Source organism: Vulpes vulpes, chromosome 12, assembly GCF_048418805.1.
Source record: "Vulpes vulpes isolate BD-2025 chromosome 12, VulVul3, whole genome shotgun sequence".
Taxonomy (NCBI): domain Eukaryota; kingdom Metazoa; phylum Chordata; class Mammalia; order Carnivora; family Canidae; genus Vulpes; species Vulpes vulpes.
Window position 1 is genome coordinate 110,137,482 of NC_132791.1, and position 21,993 is coordinate 110,159,474.

Here is a 21,993-nt window from a genome sequence, read left to right on the forward strand (position 1 = left end):
CTCGCCCTTAACCCACACCGCCCCCCCCCCCCCCGCCTCCAAAAAATTCCAGAGAAATGCTGAGAACAGGGAAGAGGGCGAAGTTCAGCCTCAAACACGCACCTGCACACGCACATGCACGCTGCAGTGGGCAAAAGCCACACCAAAGAAAACTTCACAGTCGAGCCAGGGCCACTCGGTTACCTTCCCGCATGCGCTGCGATCAATGCAGCCGACCAGACGTGCTGACGGCTCGCTTAAACCTGTGCTCAGGGGATCCCCGGGTGGATCCGCGGTTGAGCACCTGCCTTCAGCCCAGGGCCTGATCCTGGAGACCCGGGGTCGAGTCCCGCATCGGGCTCCCTGCATGGAGCCTGCTTCTCCCTCTGCCTGTGTCTCTGCCCACCCCCACCCCCTCGGTGTGTCTCATAAATAAAATCTTCGGGAAAAAAAAAACAAAAACTGTGCTTCAAAATCCGTGCTTTTCACCATTCACATGACTCTGGTACGTTAGGATTCAATCCGCTCTCTTGCTTTTCCTGTTCTTACAATGTATTCAGTGTAATTGTATGAACAAGGAAACTAAAAACTGAACCTGAAGGAATTGCAGAACTTCAAGCAAATGCTTCTTCAAAATTAGAATTAGGGCTTTTCTTTTTTCCTGTTAAAAAAGGAAAAGGAATTAAAATTAGATTCCTGTAGAGTTAAAAAAAAAAAAAAGATACTGTTCCAAGAACATAAGATCTTGTTTTTTTTTTTTTTTAAGATTTTAATTATTTATTTTATAGAGAACATGAGCAGGGGGGGAGAGGCAGAGGGAGAAGGAGAAGCAGGGTCCCAGCTGAGCAGGGAGCCGCATGTGGGGCTCTATCCCAGGACCCAGGGATCATGACCTTAGAAGAAGGCAAGACTCTTAACCAACTGAGCCACCCGGGCATCCCTAGATCTTGGGTTTTCATTAATTTTTTTTAAGAAGTATTGAACATAGGGGATCCTTGGGTGGCTCAGCGGTTTAGTGCTTGCCTGCAGCCCAGGGCGTGGTTCCGGCCCAGGATCGAGTCCCACATCAGACTCCCTGCATGGAGCCTGCTTCTCCCTCTGCCTGTGTCTCGAATGAATGAATGAATGAATGAAGAATTGTTGAACAGATTTCTTAAAGGGAATCTCTTAAGTTTCTAAGTGGAAAACTAACTTGCCTTTTTCAAAAATCAAAATATGCTACTAAAGAACAAAGCTTAAAATTGAAGCCTAGAGACACCTGGGTGGCTCAGTGGTTGAGCATCTGCCTTCAGCTCACGTTGTGATCCTGGAGTTCCAGATCATCCTGGAGTTCCAGATCGAGTCTGCATCAGGCTCCCCACAGGAGCCTACCTCTCCGTCTCTCATGAATAAACAAAAATCTTTTAAAAACATAATAAAATAAAATTGAAGCCTATTTTTAGGCTAATTCTTTACTTCCAGTTGCTAGGGAAACTCTTATCTGTAAGTAAAATCAAAGTCAGTACAGGAAATGGAGAAAAGTATTGTAAACCCAGAGAATATACATGAATTCAGCATATTAGCTAATCCTCTCTCCTACTTTACTGGACCAAAAGTTTGGAGTTTTTTTTTTTTTTTTTTCAGAAACATTATTTTTACTATTCTGTCAACTGCTTAGAATAATGCTATGTTTTGCTTGCTTTGTAGGAGTCAGGTCATCCCTGTGGAGCTCAGTGGTCTTTCCTTAAGTGTCTACTTACATCTTGAACATCATTAATCAAAAGAACAGACTTCATCTCATCGGAGGCACACCAGAGTAGCAGTATGTTTTCTATTTTTTCTTTTCAAGATTTTATTTGAGAAACAGAACAAGCCAGGATGGTGGGCAGAGCAGAGGGAGAGGGGGAAGCAGGCTCCTTGCTCAGGGAAGTGGGATGTGGGGCTTCATCCCAGCCAGGACCCTGAGATCCTGACCTGAGCCAAAGGCAGATACTTAATCAACTGAACCACCCGGGCACCCCTCTTTTTGTTCTTGAAGATGTTCTCCCCAGAATCTACCTTTCCAAGGGTGCTGCAAAGTTACATTACCAAATTTTTTTTAAAGATTTTATTTGAGAGAGAGTGAGCGAGCGCACAAGCAGGAGGAGCAGCCAGAGGGAGAGGGAGAAGCAGGCTCTCCACTGAGCAGGGAGCCCAAAGTGGGGCTTGATCCCTAGAGCCCGGGATCATGACCTGAGCCGAAGGCAGTTGCTTAGCTGATTGAGCCACCCAGGTGCTCCGCCAAGATTTTTCTTAATGCACTTATGATTTCACTGTTTTATGTTTGGTTGGGTATGCTTTGTTTTAATTAGTCATCTATTTCTTGGCTTTATCTTTCCCTTGAGATTTTTCAAGTAATTTTTTTTTTCAGAAAAGCTGAATGAAAAGCCAACAGTGCCTTTGTTTTGCCCTTTATAACAGTTATGAGAACAAAATGGCAACCCACTCATCCCCTATACACTTGACAACATGAAAAAGCATCTTTGAGGCATTACATTTTTACCTTGTTATCTAGAGTTGTTCTTAAGAAGTCTGATGCCCATGTGAATCACAGTCCTTTGTAAGTAAACTGTTTTTCTGATAAATGACTTTTCCTTAGAGATCCTATCTAGGTGTGTTTTCCTATCTCATTTTTGTTCTCATTTTCATCTTTACATTCTGCAGGCCCTTTCTGTCTAAAACCTCCAATTTCATCATTAGTCCAGTAAATTTTCATTTTATTCCTGTCTCTATGTTCCTGTTCTCATTTCTGAAGGTGCTGTTTGGTTTGGGTGAACGTCAGACCTCCTGATTCCTGGATATTCCCATGATTAACTTTTTCCATGTCTTGATCATTCTATATTCCAAGAATTTCCTCAATTTTATATTTTATCCTGCAATTTTCTTGTTAAGATTTATTTATTTATTTATTTATTTATTTATTTATTTATTTATTTATTTATTTTTTATTTGTGATAGACATAGAGAGAGAGGCACAGACATAGGAGGAGGAAGAAGCAGGCTCCATGCTGGGAGCCTGACTTGGGACTTGATCCCGGGACTCCAGGATCACGCCCTGGGCCAAAGGCAGGCGCTAAATCGCTAAGCCACTCAGGGATCCCCCCTGCAATTTTCTAATTTAGGCTCCTCAGTATCACTTTTTATACTTTTTTTTTTCATCACAATGTGTATTCTTTAATCCTCATCTCCTATTTCCCCACAGACCCTCCCCCCCCCACACACACCTCCTTTCTGGTAACCATCAGTTTGTTCTCTATAGTTCAGAGCCCGTTTCTTGGTCCTTTTTTCCTTTGCCCATTTTTCTTTCTTAAATTACACATATAAATGAAGTCATATAGTATTTCTCTTATTTCACTTGGTATTATATTCTCTAGCTCCATCCATGTCATTGCAAATGGCAAGATTTCATTCTTTTATGGTTGAATATTCCACTGTATCACTTCTTTATCCATCTACCTATCAAAGGACAGGTGGGCTGCTTCCAAAGTTTGGCTAATGTAAATAATGCTGCAATAAATCTAGGGATGTGTGTATCTCTTTCAATTAGTATTTTTCTGTTTGGGGTGAATACCCAGTAGTATTACTGGATGATGGGGTGGTTCTATTTTTAATTTTTTGAGGACCCTCCATGCTGTTTTCCACTGTGACTGCACTGGTTTGCATTCCCACCAACAGTGCATGAGGATTCCTTTTTCTCTACATCCTCGTCAACACTTGTTTCTGGGGTTTTATTTTAGCCATCCTGACAGGTGTGAGGTGATATCTCATTGTAGTTTTGATTTGCATTTCCCTGGTGATGAGTGATGTTGAACATCCTTCCATGTGTCTCCTGGCCATCTGTTATGTCCTCTTTGGAGAAATGTCTGTGCACATCTCTGGATTACTTTTAGAAGCCATATCATTTAAATCCACTATTGCTCTAAGTTCCAAGAACTTTCTTATCCTGTCCCCTTTTCACAACAATCTGTTCTTACTTTATGGGTACAATAGTTTCCCAAATTTCCATGAAAGCAGTTACAGCTTTTAAAGTTACCTTTTGTTCTGGAATTAAATTTCCTCCAAGGGCAGGTGCCATGTGTATTTGGGCAAAGCTCCAAGAGAGGACTGTGATGGTGATCCAGATCTAAATAATTAAAATTTATCTCAATGATCAAATGGACACTACTTTCCTCCATAGGTCTGAAAGCACTACAAAACACTGAAACTTGAAATCAGAGAATGAGGCACGCCCAGGTGGCTCAGCAGTTGGACAGCTGCCTTCAGCTTAGATCGTGATCCCAGGATCCGGGATCCAGTCCTGCATCAGGCTCCTGCAAAGAGCCTGCTTCTCTCTCTGCCTGTGTGTGTCTCTGCCTCTCTCTGTGTCTCTCATGAATAAATAAATATATCTAAAGAAAAAAAAAAAGAATACAAATCAGAGAGTGAGTACAAGAATGGGAGGCTGAAGGTACAGCTTAACCTCTCACCCTACTGAGATTCTCTGAAATCCAGTTTTATCCAGCTTTGAGACCTATGGAAAGTAGTAGCTATTTGAACATGTTATTTTTATTTTTATTTTTATTTTTTATGATAGTCACAGAGAGAGAGAGAGAGAGGGGCAGAGACACAGGCGGAGGAAGAAGCAGGTTCCATGCACCGGGAGCCTGATGTGGGATTCGATCCGGGGTCTCCAGGATCGCGCCCTGGGCCAAAGGCAGGCGCCAAACCACTGCGCCACCCAGGGATCCCTGAACATGTTATTTTTAAAAACTTGCTTGACTACTTGTCACTCGCTTTCACTGTGCTGTTAGGTCCAGGAGGACAGTAATCATCTTTCTGGTTCAACTCTGAATCCCCAGCGCTTTGCAAAGTGCCCAACAGAGAAGGCACTTAAATGTTACATGATGAAGTCCTGCATTCCCCCACTTGATCCTTGACTGACTCTATGGACTTACTTTAGGCCCATCCAAAATACTTCACTGGTGCCTGTCATTGCTCAAAAGGCATGTTACACTGACCTGATGTCAGTTTCTTTTTAACTTCTGTGGGTCATACAGCATGGGAGGAATGTTAAAGGAGGAGGGAAATGTCTGTTCACTACTAAGCTGATAACCTTTACCAGAGCAGTCTTGACGGAGGTAAACACATGGGTATAGAAATTTTTTTTTAATTTTTTTTTTTAAATTTATGATAGTCACAGAGAGAGAGAGAGAGAGAGAGAGGCAGAGACACAGGCAGAGGGAGAAGCAGGCTCCATGCACTGGGAGCCTGACGTGGGATTCGTGCAAGAAGATGGGATCCCATGGGTATAGAAATTGAATGTACTTCTATAACCAGAAAATGCAAGGGGATGGAAAATGAATAGTAAACAGAACTGTAGTTGCCTTTTTATTCCCACAGCTGTTATCATTTTTTTTTAAGATTTTTATTTTTTATTCATGAGAGAGAGAGAGAAGAGAGAGAGAGAAGCAGAGACACAGGCAGAGGGAGAAGCAGGCTCCATGCAGGGAGCCTGACATGGGACTCAATCCTGGGTCTCCAGGATCACACCCCGGGCTGAAGGCAGCACTAAACCACTGGGCCACCAGGGCTGCCCAGCTGTTATCATTTTTAAGGTGCTTCAAAAACCTCTAGCCACTCACTGCCCTCTCCTGGGTTTGCTCCAGTTCGTCACAATTCTTCAACTGTATCTTGGCTCCTTACTAAGTGCAGAGCAATGAACAAGTCAGTACAAAGATCTGTCCACTTAAAAGTTTCCAACAGGGGGATCCCTGGGTGGCGCAGTAGTTTAGCGCCTGCCTTTGGCCTAGGGCGGGGTCCTGGAGACCCGGGATCGAATCCCACGTCGGGCTCCTGGTGCATGGAGCCTGCTTCTCCCTCTGCCTGTGTCTCTGCCTCTCTCTCTCTCTCTGTGTGACTATCATAAATAAATAAAAATAAAAAAAAAAAAAGAAGTTTCCAACAGACTTAGCAAAGGTACTCAGGCTTTAAGTATCCACTTTCTAATTCTTCAAGTTGCTACAATGGACAATTGAGCTCTAGATGGGATGCAAGAACATCAATCACATATACCTGTCTAGGCTGTGACGCCTGTCTCTGCAAAGAACTTTTGTGAACAGGATGCCTTAGATCCTATTGGTTCTAACCAGGTTGCATGGTTCAAACTCAAGCTCTCTCACGTTTAGCAATGTGATCTCTCTTCCTTTCAGGTTACGGTTTGCCTCAAATTGCCAATTCTGATCTTAGCAAAAAACAGAGCCTACTCCCTTTGATCCTCATTTCCTTTTTTAAAAAAGATTTTATTTATTCATGAGATAGATAGATAGAGAGGGAGAGAGAAGCAGGCTCCCCACAAGGAGCCTAATGTGGGACTCAATCCCGGACCCCGGAATCACGCCCTGAGCCAAAGGCAGATGTTGCTCAACCACTGAGCCACCCAGGTGTCCCTAACCCTAATTTCCTAACCACTGTCCTCAGTGCCCTCACCCTAGTGAAAACATGAGGAGTTCACACTGCTTTGGGGCATATCTCATTTGAGATGGTTGACAGGTTTTTACTAGAGGTATGCCTAATCTATCCTTTGTACAGGCCTGGCATTTCGATTATGCTAATGCAACTTTGCAGATTCCTCACTTCCAAATTGAAGCATTTTCTATCGCTAGGCACAGTGCTGGATAGGAATCACATGCCTTTAGGCAGCCCGGTTGGCTCAGCGGTTTAGCGCCGCCTTCGGCCCAGGGCATGATCTTGGAGACCCGGGATTGAGTCCCGTGTCGGGCTCCCTGCATGGAGCCTGCTTCTCCCTCTGCCTGTGTCTCTGCCTTTCTCTCTGTGTCTCTCATAATAAACAAATAAAATCTTTAAAAAAAAAAAAAAAAGGAATCATGTGCCTTCATCCACTTAACCCCTCACCCTTTTAAACTAAGACCAGCTTAGCTGGTACACAAATTTCAGGCAGCAAAGATGTGGGCCCTTTAATAATAAAGCCAGTTGTAAAAACTTTAACTCACCTTAAGATAATGGCTGCTGAAATGCTGAGGTCTTCAAACCACCACACAGCAACCTGGAAGTACTTCTCTGCAATACTACTGTCAAATGACCAGAAGGGTCACAGAGGAATACTGGAATGAAATCTTTTTTTAACTATGTCTTTTACAATTTCTTGTGCACAAGCTGCTAACACCACCCACGTCCAAGATGCCACTATTTTAAAACCTTCTGTACTTCGAAACTTGCTTTTACGTTTCCCAGCAATGATTTTCACATCCTTACAGTCTTGTCTCTAATATAGGTTTCTGTAACCAAATGTCTAATCTCTTCCCTAACGCAAAGTTCAATATACTGAAACCTAAAAGGATTTCTCTCTTTGTGAATACACAAGAGACATACATACAAACTTTAAAACAATTCCAAATTCTATCGAGATATAAACATGATTATAATCACATAACCCACACTTCCTCAGGGAACGTTTTTCAGGACTAATCTCTCAAAACTACAACCAGATTGTCCAAGGCAAAGTTGTATGTTCCACTTAACCTTTTTAACGTTTCACAAGGTGATGATTTTTGAAAATTCAACCATTACACGCTTGTGGGAAACCAGCTCATGTTTAATTGTGACATTTTAAAATCGGACAAGTGTTTTGACATCTGCCCCCACCCCCACCCCCACCCCGACATATTTAGTCTCTTTAAAATGACAGGAAAACACCAACCAATCACAGGCTCAATGGGTTTAATAAGTTTACCCCTTCAGTTCCTATTTGCAGCACCCAATAATCCTTTGAAATACCAGACAGACCCGGCAGTGGCCAGCAGTACACTTCAGACCTCCAGAGTTAAAAGTTCAGGTTCTCTGAGCATTCGGTGTTGCAGTGGCACTTGTCCAAAACTGGTACCTCCCTACAGCTGGGGAACTTAATGTACCAGTGAAAAAAGCTTTTTCCCCTTCAAGGGGAAGAAAAAAATCACTCCTCAAAACCCAGCAGATCTGACTGTGAGGTCTTTCCTCCTGTCCCATCTCTTCAGGCTTGTTTTTTTGCAGTGGAGCAAGAGAGACCAAAATCTAACCTGAGTTACAAGAAACAAGACAGTGATGGCTATAAAGGGAGTGACCAGGAGCAGATGAGATACTCCTTTATCTCCCTCATCCAATATATGTGCTTCACAGAAAAACAACAACAACAACAACAAAAAAAAAACAGGTCCACAAAATACAACAGCTAGAATTACAAAATCCATTCATCCAAGGGTGGTGGAAGGCAGGACAGGGAATTGGGAGGATCGATGGCACAGGGACCAAAAAAAGTATTCCAATCAGTCCAGGCACGGGGGCTGGCAAGTGCTAGAAAAGAACTACAGAAAAACCTGTGGTCCATTCAGACTCACCGGTGTTAAAAATCCACACACTGGTGTCAGGAAGATTCTGCCTTAAGCGCACCAGAGACAAAAATCCCAGCTCCTCAGAGACAAGGGAATATGCAAAGGGCCCTTGGCAGAGCGGGTCCTGCCTTCCCTGGCAGAGGAGGGGACAAGGAAAAGAGCTCCTACAGCCTCCTTCCAATCCACCCATCCCCTCTGGATGGCAGGCAATCAGTGGCCTGCAGCAGCCTTCAGTTTGGCAGGAGATGGATGCGGTGAAGGGAATTTTTCTGCAGAGGTTGAGCTACTCAGGGCAGACTGCAGGTAGACTGTCTTGTGGAAAAGTCTGTTGCTTAAGAAAACCACCAAAGAGAAGAGGCGCAGCTGGAAAAGGCTGGAAGGCAAGAGACCAAACAGGTTAGATCCCCATTTATTCAAACTTAACATTTTAATTATTGCACACATTTCTTGACTATGTTGAACTTAAAACGACATAGGGGAAAACCAGACAACTGAATTTGATCAAGGAAGTACAGATATTAAGACACATATAGGTTAACAGGCAGCAGCTGAAGGTGGCACTGGGTCTGGTTGCTATCATGAGGGCAATGGAATCACCATTTGAAGAATCAAGGGTCAGAGGAAATAAAGTTACATTTCAGATTAATTCCGATTGGAGAAGTACTTTTCTATGGCTGTTTGTAACATCAAGCTATGTCTGAAAATATACTCTATGTGCTTCATTTTCAAGAGTTTCAAGGGAAAGCAATTACATCGGGGACTACCATTACACTGAGCACTGCTGGGTAGCAGGGAGCCCGATGCAGGGCTCAACCCCAGGACCCTGAGATCATGACCTGAGCTGAAGGCCGAGGCTTAACCGACTGAGCCACCCAGAAGCCCCAAAGATTAAACTTTTTTAAAATAATAAAGCTTCCGGAGTGCTATTATTATCGTTGCTAAAGATTCACTTCATTTTTTGTTTAATTTTCTGTTTTTACAGAGTGTCCACAGGTACAAATGTGTGTGTGCTCAAGTGCTGGGGGAAGGTCAGAGAAAAAAGGATAGAGACTCTCAAACAGGCTCCAAGCTCAGTGCAGAGCCCAACATGGGGCCAGAACTCACGACCCTGAGATCATGACCGGAGCCAAAATCAAGAGTGGATGCTCAATTGACTACACCATCTGAGCACCCCACTAAAGATTCATTTTAAAATACTTTGTTTTGTGGCACCTGGTGGCTCCAACAGTTAGCCACTTGCCTTTGGCTCAGGTCATGATCTCAGGGTCCGGGGGAGTCTTCTTCTCCCCTCTCTCACTCTGACCCTCCCTGTGCTCATGTGCACTCTGTCAAATTTTAAATTAAGTACATAAATAAAATATTTTGTTTTACTATCACTATCAATAAATTCATATAGCCAGATCATATGGCCCACTATAAAAATCTAACCATTCTTACAAGAATGGGCTTCACTACAGGTATTTCCAGTGCCTTATATTCAGTGAACTGTTTAATTTTAAACATATGTATAATAGCATCATTTTTTGAAACATGTGCATACATGCCTGGGAAAAATAGGAGATATATTCCAAAGAGTTTTTCTCTCATCATAGTGGATATTAAATGTTAACCTACAATGTAACAGGTTATTCTTTTTTTTTTTAACTCTTATTCCTGGGATGCCTGGCCATCTCCGTGGCTGAGTGTCTGCCCTTGGCTCAAGGTGTGATGCTGGAGTTCTGGGATCAAGTCCCACATCGGGCTCCCTGCCTGGAGCCTGCTTCTCCCTCTGCCTGTGTCTCTGCCTCTTTCTCTGTGTCTCTCATGAATAAATAAATAAAATCTTTCAAAAAATAAAAAACAAAGTGTAGTGAGCTCTCTCTGTGTACAGAGGAGCAGGACTGTATGTAACATGACAATTATAGGAATGAGACCTTTTTTTTTTTTTAAAGATTTTATCTATTTATTCATGAGAGACAGAGAGAGAGAGCCAGAGACATAGGCAGAGGGAGAAGCAGGCTCCAGGCAGGGAGCCCGACGTGGGACTCGATTCCAGGACTCCAGAATCACGCCCTGGGCTGAAGGCGGTGCTAAACCATTGAGCCACCCAGGGATCCCAGCTTACTACACTTTAGCTAATACTTACTATGCTTTGCCAGGTGTCTTTGCTTCATTGGCGCTGATAATGAATAGAGGAAAGAGGATGGAGAAGAGGCAGCCACTGCAAACAAAAGAGAAACAGTCACTTTCATGACACCCATCTGGAGAAGAGATTAGAAGCCCACAGTTCCCTTGCCTCCAGAGCTAACATCTATCAAGCACATCTTCAAAAGCAATGGTCAACACTACTCCAGAAGGCAACATAGAAGCATTTGGCATTTAAGGTCATGCAGACAAAAAAAAAAAAAAGGATCATGCAGACTAGATTTTAATGCTGACAAAGCTGACAAATGTCTATGACTCTCTGTCAAGGAGAAAAGTCTACAGACCTCCGGATGGCCAAGTAAGAATGGAAAATGCCTACCATAAAACCAGGCATGTAGAAGATGCTCCCTACACTGATTATTTTACTAGTCCTCATCAAGTCCCTCTGGCCAAATTACCTGATAATGTATGAAGACTGCATTGCTGTAAGGAAAGCCAAGGGCAAACCAAATCCAAAGTAGTAAGGCCAATTCCTTTCTATGTTTGACAACCGCTGGTGCATTTCAATTCCTAAAACAGGACAGTCAATACAATATACTTACTAATTAGATTGCTTACTTTTGTTTAGTCAAATGACTAAATACAGAGATAAATTATTTGAGGTTTGAGTCTTAGGTACACATCAGTCATTTAAAACAGTTAAAGCATATAAATTGGAATTGTCCAAATATAAGGCTTCTGGGTCAAGTTTTTCAAATCAATAATCACAATTTCAAAGCTGCTAGGAATTAGGAATTATAACATCAGCTTCCTTTGTCATGACTAGTCTCGAACAAAGTATCAAATAAAAAGGCAGCCATTCTCTAGAAATCAATTAACCTCGGCTAACCATTGGCACCCAGAGAAATATGCCAAGGTCTTTTAAAACATCCCCCAAAGAATATGAAAGCAATGATATCAAATTAATTTCTCAAATTCAGAAAAATATGTGTGCCTTTATGCCACTGTATGGCTCAGAATCAGAGCTACATCACATCAAGTACCATAAAGAGAATGTTACGCTGCCGTATCCCCCAGTATCAGGTACAGGTTAACCTCCCCAAGCCAAGTGTAAATTCTCTCTCGCCAAAGAGGCTACCTCCTTCCAAAGATGGGTTACCAATGGCCTAAGTATTGAACAGTGTGAGAAGCCTGCTTAGCAGCATTTCCAGACTGGACCTCCTACTTCCAAGTTTCTTTAGGTGGACTTACCTTTATTGAACCAACGATATTCAAAGCAGTACAGTGAGTAGAGAAGGGACATGTGCAGAAGACTAACCAGCTGACCAACAAGGTGGATGGGAAAGAGACTCACAAACATCCCCTAAAGAATAAATATGGAGAATCTTAATCCCAAAGCTTCGGAGACTTAACACTTTCACCTGCCGCTCTGAGTCATCCCCCTCTGCCTAGAGAGGCTCCTCATGTTTCTCAACAGGAGAGTGGAGAAAGCCCGTGGGCAGCGAAGAGGAGGTAAACCATGCTGCTTATCATTTTATGATTTTTAAGTTTTGTAGTTGTTTCTGTGAAAAAATGATTTAAATGGGAGCTCATGACCTCCCATAAAGCTCATCTGCCCCAGTACAAATGCAGTATTCTGATCTTTGTGACACTCCCTCTAGTGAACCGTCTTTCAAAATTTGCCCATTTAACCAGAAGGCCAGTCTCACCTGGATGAGGAAAAGAGCCTGCAGCAAGAGGTTGAAGAGCATGTCAGCAATTATTTTGCTGACACTAGGGAATGGGTGAGGCTTCCTCCCTGATACCTCAAATGCCAGGTCAGCTATGTCCTGTAACAGAGAAAGTAGCTCACCAAACACAAATAGTATGGCTTCACTATCCATCCCCAAAGCTAAGGCCACTGATCTGCCACATCAGATCTGCCAGGTGAGGCAGGTCTGGCAATGAGATGCTTTTGTGACTTGAGACGCTAATTCCATCTTACAAGAGCACAAAGATCATCACCCACTGGCTGCTATGAGCCAAGAAAGGTTAAGGCTATGAAATCCTTCCCTGCCCCACCACCAACCACAAGCTAAAACCCACAACCCATTAACCCATCACACTGCTGGGCCCAGATTCCATTCTGCCATGGACCTACTTGAAACCAAATGGCATTTACAACTTTGCTGAGCACAAACAGAGGGAGCACCCAAAGAGCACTGAAGATGGACGTAAGGAAGAATTCCAGCCACGACCAAACGTCTCCATGCAGTGATGGATCACCTAAGAGAGGGGAGAAAAGAGCGGTTAGTTTAACTGAAAAAATGAAAAACATAAGAGACCAAGTATGGAAGCACTAGTTGGTGACTCTTCTCCATATACACACACACGAGTCCCCTTCATTTCTTGCCAGCACATCACCATACCAATTTCAGGTAGTTTTCTTCTCCGTACACAAACCAATCTCTAGCCATAGCTCTAATTCAGAGGAGACGTGAGTGCTACTTACCTGGTGGTGACAGATGTCACAGTGCTCTAACGGCACACAATATGCAGTAAACCACCTGAGTTGTTTTTTTTTCCATCTGAGTTTCGATCCCAGCTCTGCCACTCATAAATGGGTTTAACCTCAGTAACTAATTTCTATTTCTTCAACCATAAAAATGCTATGTGTAATAGTACTCACTCAAAGGGTTGCTAAGAGGCTTGAGCTAGAAACATCTAAAGCTCCCGGCGCAAGGAAGTATTCAATAAACTGAGAGAGACAGGGAAATACCTGCCACCCCATCCCAGGCAGATGGCATGCAGCAATACATACACTTACCAATAATCTGGGCTGTCACTGACTGCAGAACAGGAATAAACACTCGATAAAACAGGAGGAGACTTAACTAAATGAAAGAAGAAAGCAAACATTAAAAGCTCTCCTCTAGGGACACCTGGGTGGCTCAGTGGTTGAATATCTGCCTTTGGCTCAGGGCGTGACCCTGGAGTCCTGGGATCAAGTCCCACATCCGGCTCCACATAGGGAGCCTGCTTCTCCTTCTGTCTGAGTCTCTGCCTCTCTCTGTGTGTCTCTCATGAATGAATGAATGAATGAATGAATGAATGAATGAATGAATACTCTCCTCTAACACAGGAGTTCCATGTTTCGAGGTCCTTATTTCCCAGATGGAGGTGCCTATTTAAGGCAGCCTAAAGAAGCACCCTAACCGGACCCATTTCCATCTGCCAACACCTCCCTATAGTACAAACCTGACAATGCCTGTGAAGATAGTTGACACTCCTCGGGATAGAGATGAACATTTCAAATAGTGGTCAGACCAAAAATACAGGTACATACTAAATACGTAGTAAAACTTTATTAATTAAACACCTGGAAATGTGGAATGTTTAGAATAAGACAACTGGAATTCTATTGAATTCCAAGTCAAAAAAAAAATTTTACTACCTATCTTTCCAAGTACTCAAATTTCGCTTAAGTCCGTGTTGGCTCTTGAACTCTGAGGCAACTTTTTCTGGTATGGGTTTTAGTAGTAATCAATTCTAATATACTTGTAAGATCAGACACAAGGATAACCTGTCCTGATCCTTCTCCCCTTCCCTTCTGATCTTCCATAGCTGCTCTTAGCCAAAGGGAAAGAGATTCAAGAGAAATTTGTAACATTAAAACTTGTGAAAGTCATTTTTAAAAAATAAAAGTGCAGAGGCACCCGGGTAGCTCAGTCGGTTAAGCATCCAACACTTGAATTTGGCTCAGGTCATGATCTCAGGGTCCTGGAACTGAGCCCCACATCCGACTCCACGCTGGGTGTGGAGGCTGCTTGAGACTCTCTCTCTCCCTGTCCCTCTGCCTCTCCTCCACCCCCACCACTTGTGCTCTCTACAAAAAATAAATTAAAATAAAAGTGTGTATTTAGGGCTATACCTGACATTTACATACAAGTGTTCTTTGTGTGGGAATATAAACACTGCAGGTGCACAGATTCCTGAGTTATGGTCTTAAGCATGCATCAGCACATGAAAGCTACTTGTCTCAATTTCAAGAAGAGTCAAGAATTATTAACATAACAACAATCTAAAGGCATTTGAGAGTAAAGAACTTACCCAGAAGACACCACCATTCCAAGCGCAGCATTGGAAAATTCTACTAACGATACGTGGCTCACTAGAAAAGACCACATGTATTTAGCTAAGAAGGCTATTTCCATATCACCCAATCCCTCCCCACCTTATACTTTTCATTGGTTATTGTTATTTTTCTAGCACCTGTTGTTCTCCCAATGTTCTCCTAGTGCCAATTAGAAAGGCTAAAAAATGTTTCTAGAAAAGAAGCTTTCTTTTTTTTTAGTGTTCTCGATTCACCATTCTTTTTAAAACACCATGACATCCTGAGCAAGCATGGTTGCTAAACCCTAGTTTAATCCAATGTGAAAGAGAGAGTCACCTATAACATTTTTTTGGAAAAAAATACAAAGCAAATATGGGGTACTGAAACTCCAAGTGATTATACTAAAGACCAGTCACTTGGTGAAGTCCCTCCCGCTCACTTTCTGACATCAGCCCCTAGTCCTCACCTCTCTTGCTTCCTTTCTATACTCTGGGCTCTCCTCTGCGCCAGGACGCTGCTTGCCCTTCTTCGACGCTGCTCCTCTCGCTTTTGCTGAATCCGAGCATCCAGCTTTGAGATGGTACAAATTCCCCAGATGGAGTCTTTGATTCCCTAGAGACAAGGGTATTCTTTTAAAAAGGAAGGATTATGGATCAGAGAAGACTTTCTAAGTTACATGCATTAAAGTGAAATAACAGTGGAAACCACTGAACTTACTTTGCTTAAAGGAACCTTGATAGTTTGATAGAATTCAAAATTTACAGCAGTTCTAAAAATGGAACTTCCAAATATCCTTCCTCAAGATTTACAAAATTATAATAAATGTGGTAAATTAATGTATTCTTTACACATATAGTCTTCCCCGTTATCAGAATGTGTATTCCTAAGAATGATACTCTTTTCTATAACTGCAAGATATTGGGACGCCTGGGTGGCTTGGCAGTTGGGCACCTGCCCCTGGCTCAGGGTGTGATCTGCAGTCTCAGAATTGAGTCCCACATCAGGCTCCCTGCCTGGAGCCTGCTTCTCCCTCTGCCTACATCTCTGCCTTTCTCTGTGTCTTTCATGAATAAATAAATAAAATCTTAAAAAAAAAAAAAAAACTGCAAGATACTGACTCCGGAAATTTAATACTGAAAAATTTTAATCCGCAGTCCATATTCCAGTTTCTCCATTTGTCCCAACAATGCCCTCTTTAGGATGTTTACCCCACACGTGTCAGAAATCAGTTCAGTCACATGCTATAGTTACTTATCGTATCTCCTTAGCCTCCTTTAATTAGAAACAAATCCTCAGCCTGTCTTTTTGAAGTATAGAGGCTAGTTATCTCATAGTTCCCTCATAATTCCCACAATTAGACCAAGGCTACCTCACTTTGGGGCACCACAGAAACGCTGTGCCCTTCCAGACATCAGATACAGAGAAAGACATGTGTCTGCCCTTGCTGGCGATATTTTACATAGTCAAGGTGCTGTCCAGCTTCTCCTCATTAAGTTTCTCTCCCTGAGATTTAGCACCCATTGACAATTCCTACCCAAACCAAGCTTAAATAGCACAGTTGCAAAACAGCAGCTTTCCAATCCCTCCAACACTTAGGACTATAAAAGTCCAGTTACTGCCTTTCCCTATACTCTTTGAATATTAATCAAATACCTCTAGTATGCCTTATACCCTGTACTAAACTCTAGTGAAACAAGGACAAATTAAACACTGGTCTCAGGACACCTGGGTGGCTCAGCAGTTGAGCATCTGCCTTCGGCTCAGGGCGTGAGTCCCACAACCGGCTCCCTGCATGGAGCCTGCTTCTCCCTCTGCCTGTGTCTTTGCCCCCTGTGTCTCCCCCCCCCCGCCCCGTCTCTCATGAATAAATAGACAAATCTTTAAAAAAAAAAAAATTAAAATAAACACTGGTCTCTAGAAAAGACCAGGGACTGGACCACAGCTGAAAAGACAAATCACTACTGTGAAATGTGAAAAGCTGGAGGATACAAGCATGCCACACATGACAGAAACACGGTAGCATAACTGGAGGAAACAATGTCCTTAAGAGGAGTGTATGGAGGGGGAGAAGGTTGTTATGTCTATAAAGACAGTGACAGAGGGATCCCTGGGTGGCGCAGCGGTTTGGCGCCTGCCTTTGGCCCAGGGCGCGATCCTGGAGACCCGGGATCGAATCCCACATCGGGCTCCCGGTGCATGGAGCCTGCTTCTCCCTCTGCCTGTGTCTCTGCCTCTCTCTCTCTCTCTGTGTGTGACTATCATAAAAAAAAAAAAAAAAAAAAAAAAATTAAAAAAAAAAAAAGACAGTGAAAGAGGCACTTGCCCACTATATTGAAAGAGCTCCAACAGTGGAAAAGTTACCATTAGCACTACAAACCCCAGAACTGCCTATTGCCCAGTTCCAAAAACTATTCATTCATCCATCCATCCACCTATGTATTTAGCATCCTCAATGAGCTAGACATTGGTCATATGAAAATGCTCAAGAAATGTGTAACCTGCCAGGTAAAGTATACAATGAACAACAACAAAAAAGTAGACCAGTGGCACTGGGATATTTAACCTCACAAAGACTAGGTGGAAAAATTCATTCTGGAAGCAAAGGTCAATCTGGACTCAAAAATGTTGTTATTAGCTAAAACAAATTTTATTTATTTATTTTTAAATATTTTATTTATTTATTCATGACAGACACACACAGAGGAGAGAGAGAGAGACAGAGAGAGAGAGAGAGGCAGAAACACAGGCAGAGGGAGAAGCAGGCTCCATGCAGGGAGCCCCACGTGGGACTTGATCCCAGGTCTCCAGGACCACACCCTGGGCTGAAGGTGGCGCTAAACCGCTAAGCCACCCGGGCTACCCTAAAACAAATTCTAGAGGTAATGTTCGGGATACAGAAAAATAGGAATGGGCAAGTGGTTATGTACTAACGAGTGATAACATCAACTAGCGCGGTGTGCACTTGACCTTTTAAGTATAGTTCTATTTTGCTTTTAACTTCTAAATCTTCCACAAATTGCTTAAATATTTAAGGTAGTGAAGTTCAAATGTCTGAGGACTTTGTACGTGGGAGGACGATGACAGGATCCCCACCTCTGAGATGCTTACTGGAACAAACAGTAACAGCACATTGTGTAGAACTGATCCAGGGTTGATATTTTATAGCACAAGAATGGCAAGATGAGGTAAAGGTATTAAAAGTAGATCTCCTTGCATGAAGTCTCTTTGATCCTTCTAAGATAACTCCTTCAATTCCCCCTCTTTTACTCAAAGGTAATAAACTTTTAAGGACTCCCGTTGAGGAAGGATCCCCTTCTCCCAAGAATAGAGCTACAGGGGATACAAGCAGGGTATGAAGCCTCAGACATCCACTATGAGGGAATTTTGTGGTATTGGTTAATTGGGGTTACCAGGTCCTAAACAGATCTTTATGGGACATTTTCCTAGTCCATCATCATCTGCACCACATAGAATGGGGGAAAATAGGTTCTGTAATGTAAATAGGAATTAAGTAGTTTAGGTAGTAGTATTCTATCAATGATCATGATTTAAATTTGACCAGTGGACCAAAAACTTGATGTTGGTGGAAGCTGAAGGATATAGGGTAACCGTGTACTATCCTGCAACTTATCTCTAAGTCTAAAATTACTCCAAAATAAAAAACTTTTTGAGGGCAGCCTGGGTGGCGCAGTGGTTTAGCACCGCCCTCAGCCCAGGGCCTGATCCTGGAGACCCAGGATCGAGTCCCAAGTCAGGCTCCCTGCATGGAACCTCCTCCTCCCTCTGTCTGTGTCTCTGCCTCTCCTTCTCTCTCTGTGTGTCTCTCATGAATAAATAAATAAAATCTTTAAAAACAAAACAAAACAAATGCTTTTTGACAAAAAGGCTCTGGAGTCAAACTAACCAAAGTTCCCAATATTAGAGACACTATCATTAGATAGCTTTCCCAAGCTTTTGGAAGATGCAAGATAATACTTAAGCTCCTGAGTAGTGTGTCTGAGAATGAGAATCTGTAGGTGAAGGACCTTACAAATATAATAAAAATTCCCCCAAAAGAAACCCTAAGGCTCTCTGAGTCGGTTCCCGCAGCAAAAAGATCAAGAGATGACGTGACAATGTACTCACCCTGGCAAGGTCCTGGAGAAAGGTTTTGACACTGTCAGCCATCTCTTCACCACCCTAACTACCAACTACACACAGAGAGAAGCGTCTCAAAATCTTTCATCATGAAGGACCTGGAAACAGATGGAACATAATGAAGCAACAAATAGGCATCTTATAGGTAAGTTACTTCAGGTATATTTCTACTTGATGGCATATTCCACATACCAACATCTCTACATGGAGTGCAGCAGATTTGGGCACTCCCACAGATACTAACACAGTGAACTAAGTGAAGATATACCTGTAACTGCTAAAACCTGAAAGCAATAAAATTTTTTAAGTCCCACCCGTTCACTTTTACTTGGGGGTAAACATGCTCTTGGATGAGGAGTCTCCTCTCCTCTCTGGGCTTTGGTGTCCGTAACTATCCCTCCCCTACACATCCCAAATACTTTTGAGGATTTGGAAATGAGCCATCATTTCATCTTAGTACCCTCTTGAGTGGTTATTTATGCTTGACATAGAACCTCCAACACTTGAATGAAAATCAAGAGCAAGATGAAATTCTGGGAAAAATTACTAAATACATACTTCATACACAGGACCCTTGGGCACACAAGCTTAAGGTACAATATAAATTACCTACCTACACTACCAAATAGGCCTCCTCGAGTTTTCCAACTTTAAATACACACACGATTTTAATAAGCACGCAAGAAACGTTGGATTATAAACTAGGTCAAAAAAGGTCGTGTATAAACATTCTTTAAAAAAATACAGCTTTCTCATTTTAGGTATTCTCAGATGAATGAGAAACCTAGCTCCAAAAATTGATGACGGAATTTCACAAGCATCTCGTATAAAACTCAAACTTCAAAACCTAAGTACGTTTTTCCCTCACACATATAACCACTTCAAACTGTACTTTGACCCAACTGGACTACTGCCACCCAGAACCAGAAGAGCAGGGAATATTGCAGTAGGAAGGCAACTTGTACAATACCATATGTACCATCTGCTCCTTAGGTCAAATCCTATTACTTCAGATAAAGAAGTTTCTAAGGTTAAGAGACTTCTGTGACTACTCCCACTTCAGCACAAACAAAAGTACCACAGAGTAACAGGGTAACTCACTGCCAGGTGAACAGTTAACTACTCAATGAGGACAATACACAACAGTAGTTTGTCAAGACTATCATGGGTTACTCTTCATCAGCTACTTCCTCACCTGTAAATTAAGGATATTAAAATGTTTTATAGGTCTTTTGAATATATGCTGCACTAACATCAAAATAGTAACTTTTTTTTTTTTAAGATTTTATTTATTCACGAGAGACACAGAGATTTCTGAAAGAGGCAGAGACATAGGCAGAGGGAGAAGCAGGCTCCATGCAGGGAGCCCAAGGTGGGACTGGATCCGGGGACTCCAAGATCAGGCCCTGGGGTGAAGGCAACGCTAAACCGCTGAGCCCCCCGAGCTGCCCTAGTAACTTCTATATAAACATAGTCCTGCTCCAGACTGAGCTGGCTTGGGAGTTTAAGCAGGACCATCGCTTGGTCTGGATTTCTCACAAGGCAGGGACAAGGGTGAAGCATGGCAGTTCTAGTCCAGAACAGCTGTGTTGGGAATCCCTGGGTGGCTCAGCGGTTGAGCACCTGCCATTGGCTCATGGTGTGATCCTGGGGTCCCCAGATTGAGTCCCACCTCGGGCTCCCTGCATGGAGCCTGTCTCTGTGTGTGTCTCTCGTGAATAAACGAAATCTTAAAAAAAAAAGAAAAAGAAAAAAGAAAAAGAAAAGAAAAGAGAAAAGAAAAAAACCGCACAGCTGTGTTATTTGAACCGTGGCCATTAACACCTGGCTTCAGGACGTTCCAGGGGCAAGTTACCTATTGACCAACAGCAGCAGTCGAACAAGTCACTTCGATTTTATAGAGACCCTAGCAGTCCTTCATTCAGGGATACTGGTCAACTGCCCGCTTGGACAAAAAAGCTGAGACGTGGAGAAAAATAGAACTTCCCACAATTTTAGGACCACACGGGGGGAAGGGGAGGACCCGACACTTTGCAATTGAGCTGGAAGGAAAAAAGATGCATCTGGTTCTCATCACTTTACAGATGGAGGAACCCAGTCTCCAAAGTTCAATGCCTGCCCAAGCCTACAGCAAATGAGAGGCTCCTGCGAACTTCCAAACCCTGGTGTCCTAACCCCCACCATCCCCCCGTGCATCCCCCCCCCATCTCTTCACTCCAGCTTTGCGATGCGTGTGTTCAACCCGTGCAACTTCTCCTGAACCTGGAAATACAGATGGCCCGGAGACCCCCGGTAGTCACCAGACCTTGTCACACATCCGTCTGCGGCACAGTCCTGTCCTTTCGTTTCTAAGCGGGCAAACCCAACCCGGGAGGCAGGAAGCCGTCCCGGCCCACGCGGCTCTCGGGAGGGTGAGCATCCTCGCTGCTCTCGGGGACGGCGGCGGGGGCTCCACGGGCGGCTCGAGCGCCCCGGTCATCTCGGGTCCGTGCCCGCCGCGCCTCGCAGCCAGTTTCGACCGGAAGCCACGGTCTCGCCACCGCACAGCCGCGCACGAGGAGCGGGGACGCTCACGACCGGTCACACGCAGGGCTACACCCGCGCGCCCCCCGCCCGCCCCGGCCGGCTCCTGCGAGCCCGGGGACCCCGCCCGGAACCGCGCACCCGCGCCCGGGCCCTACCGCCCCTGCTCGCAGGGCCCCGGCCGCGCGGCGCCGGCGGCCCGGCTCGGTGGGCCTGCACCTACCCGGCCGCTCCGCCGCCCGGCCCCTCGCCCACCGCGGGCCCGCTCGGCTCCTCTCGGCCCCTCCGCGCCCGGCCGCCAGCTCCCGCCCGGGCGCTCCCAGGGCCGGGGCCGCTGCGCCCGCACTGGGCATGCCCGGGCCGCACGGGGCCGCTGGGAAGTCGGGCGGGCGCCGAGCCGAGCGGGGCCGAGCCGAGCGGGGCCGAGCCGCGGCGCGCCGCCCGGGCTGAGGGGGCGGGGCCTGGCGGCGGGGCCTGGCGGCGGGGGCGGGGCCTGGCGGCGGGGGCGGGGCCTGGCGGCGGCGGGGGAATAAGATCGAGCGGCGTCGGCGACGGGGCCGGGCTTGGGGGGCGGAGCCTGGCGACGGGGCGGAGCCTGGCGACGGGGCGGAGCCTGGCGGCGGGGGGCGGAGCCTGGCGGCGGGGGGCCGGCCTGAGGGGCGGGGCCGCGCGGGCCTGCGGAGCCTGGGAAATGCAGTCCGTGCTCGGGCCCCGCCCCCCGCGCCGCGCGCTCCCGGGACCGCCTCCCTCCTCCCC

At 44.6% G+C, this 21,993-nt stretch overlaps 1 protein-coding gene across 1 annotated transcript; it reads right to left on the minus strand.

Moving 5' to 3' along the window:
- Positions 1 to 7,570: 7,570 nt before the first annotated feature.
- Positions 7,571 to 21,637, minus strand: EI24 (EI24 autophagy associated transmembrane protein). The gene is made up of 11 exons (XM_072729439.1): positions 21,461 to 21,637; positions 18,703 to 18,812; positions 15,044 to 15,189; positions 14,574 to 14,634; positions 13,291 to 13,357; positions 12,625 to 12,749; positions 12,194 to 12,313; positions 11,736 to 11,847; positions 10,943 to 11,054; positions 10,486 to 10,560; positions 7,571 to 8,733 (listed from the first exon to the last, which is right to left on the minus strand). The coding sequence occupies exons 2-11, from the start codon at positions 18,742 to 18,744 to the stop codon at positions 8,571 to 8,573; spliced, it is 1,023 nt and encodes a 340-aa protein (XP_072585540.1). The 5' UTR covers positions 18,745 to 18,812; positions 21,461 to 21,637; the 3' UTR covers positions 7,571 to 8,570.
- Between the last annotated feature and the right edge of the window lie 356 nt (positions 21,638 to 21,993).

Excerpts from the sequence above, each read along its gene's own strand:
- EI24 (XM_072729439.1), bottom strand. The coding sequence starts at position 18,744 with ATGGCTGACAGTGTCAAAACCTTTCTCCAGGACCTTGCCAGG. Across the intron at positions 12,314-12,624 it reads TAAATGCCATTTGGTTTCAA|GACATAGCTGACCTGGCATT; the intron begins GTAGGTCCATGG and ends TCTCTGTTACAG. Across the intron at positions 10,561-10,942 it reads CAGTCTTCATACATTATCAG|TGGCTGCCTCTTCTCCATCC; the intron begins GTAATTTGGCCA and ends TTTTGTTTGCAG.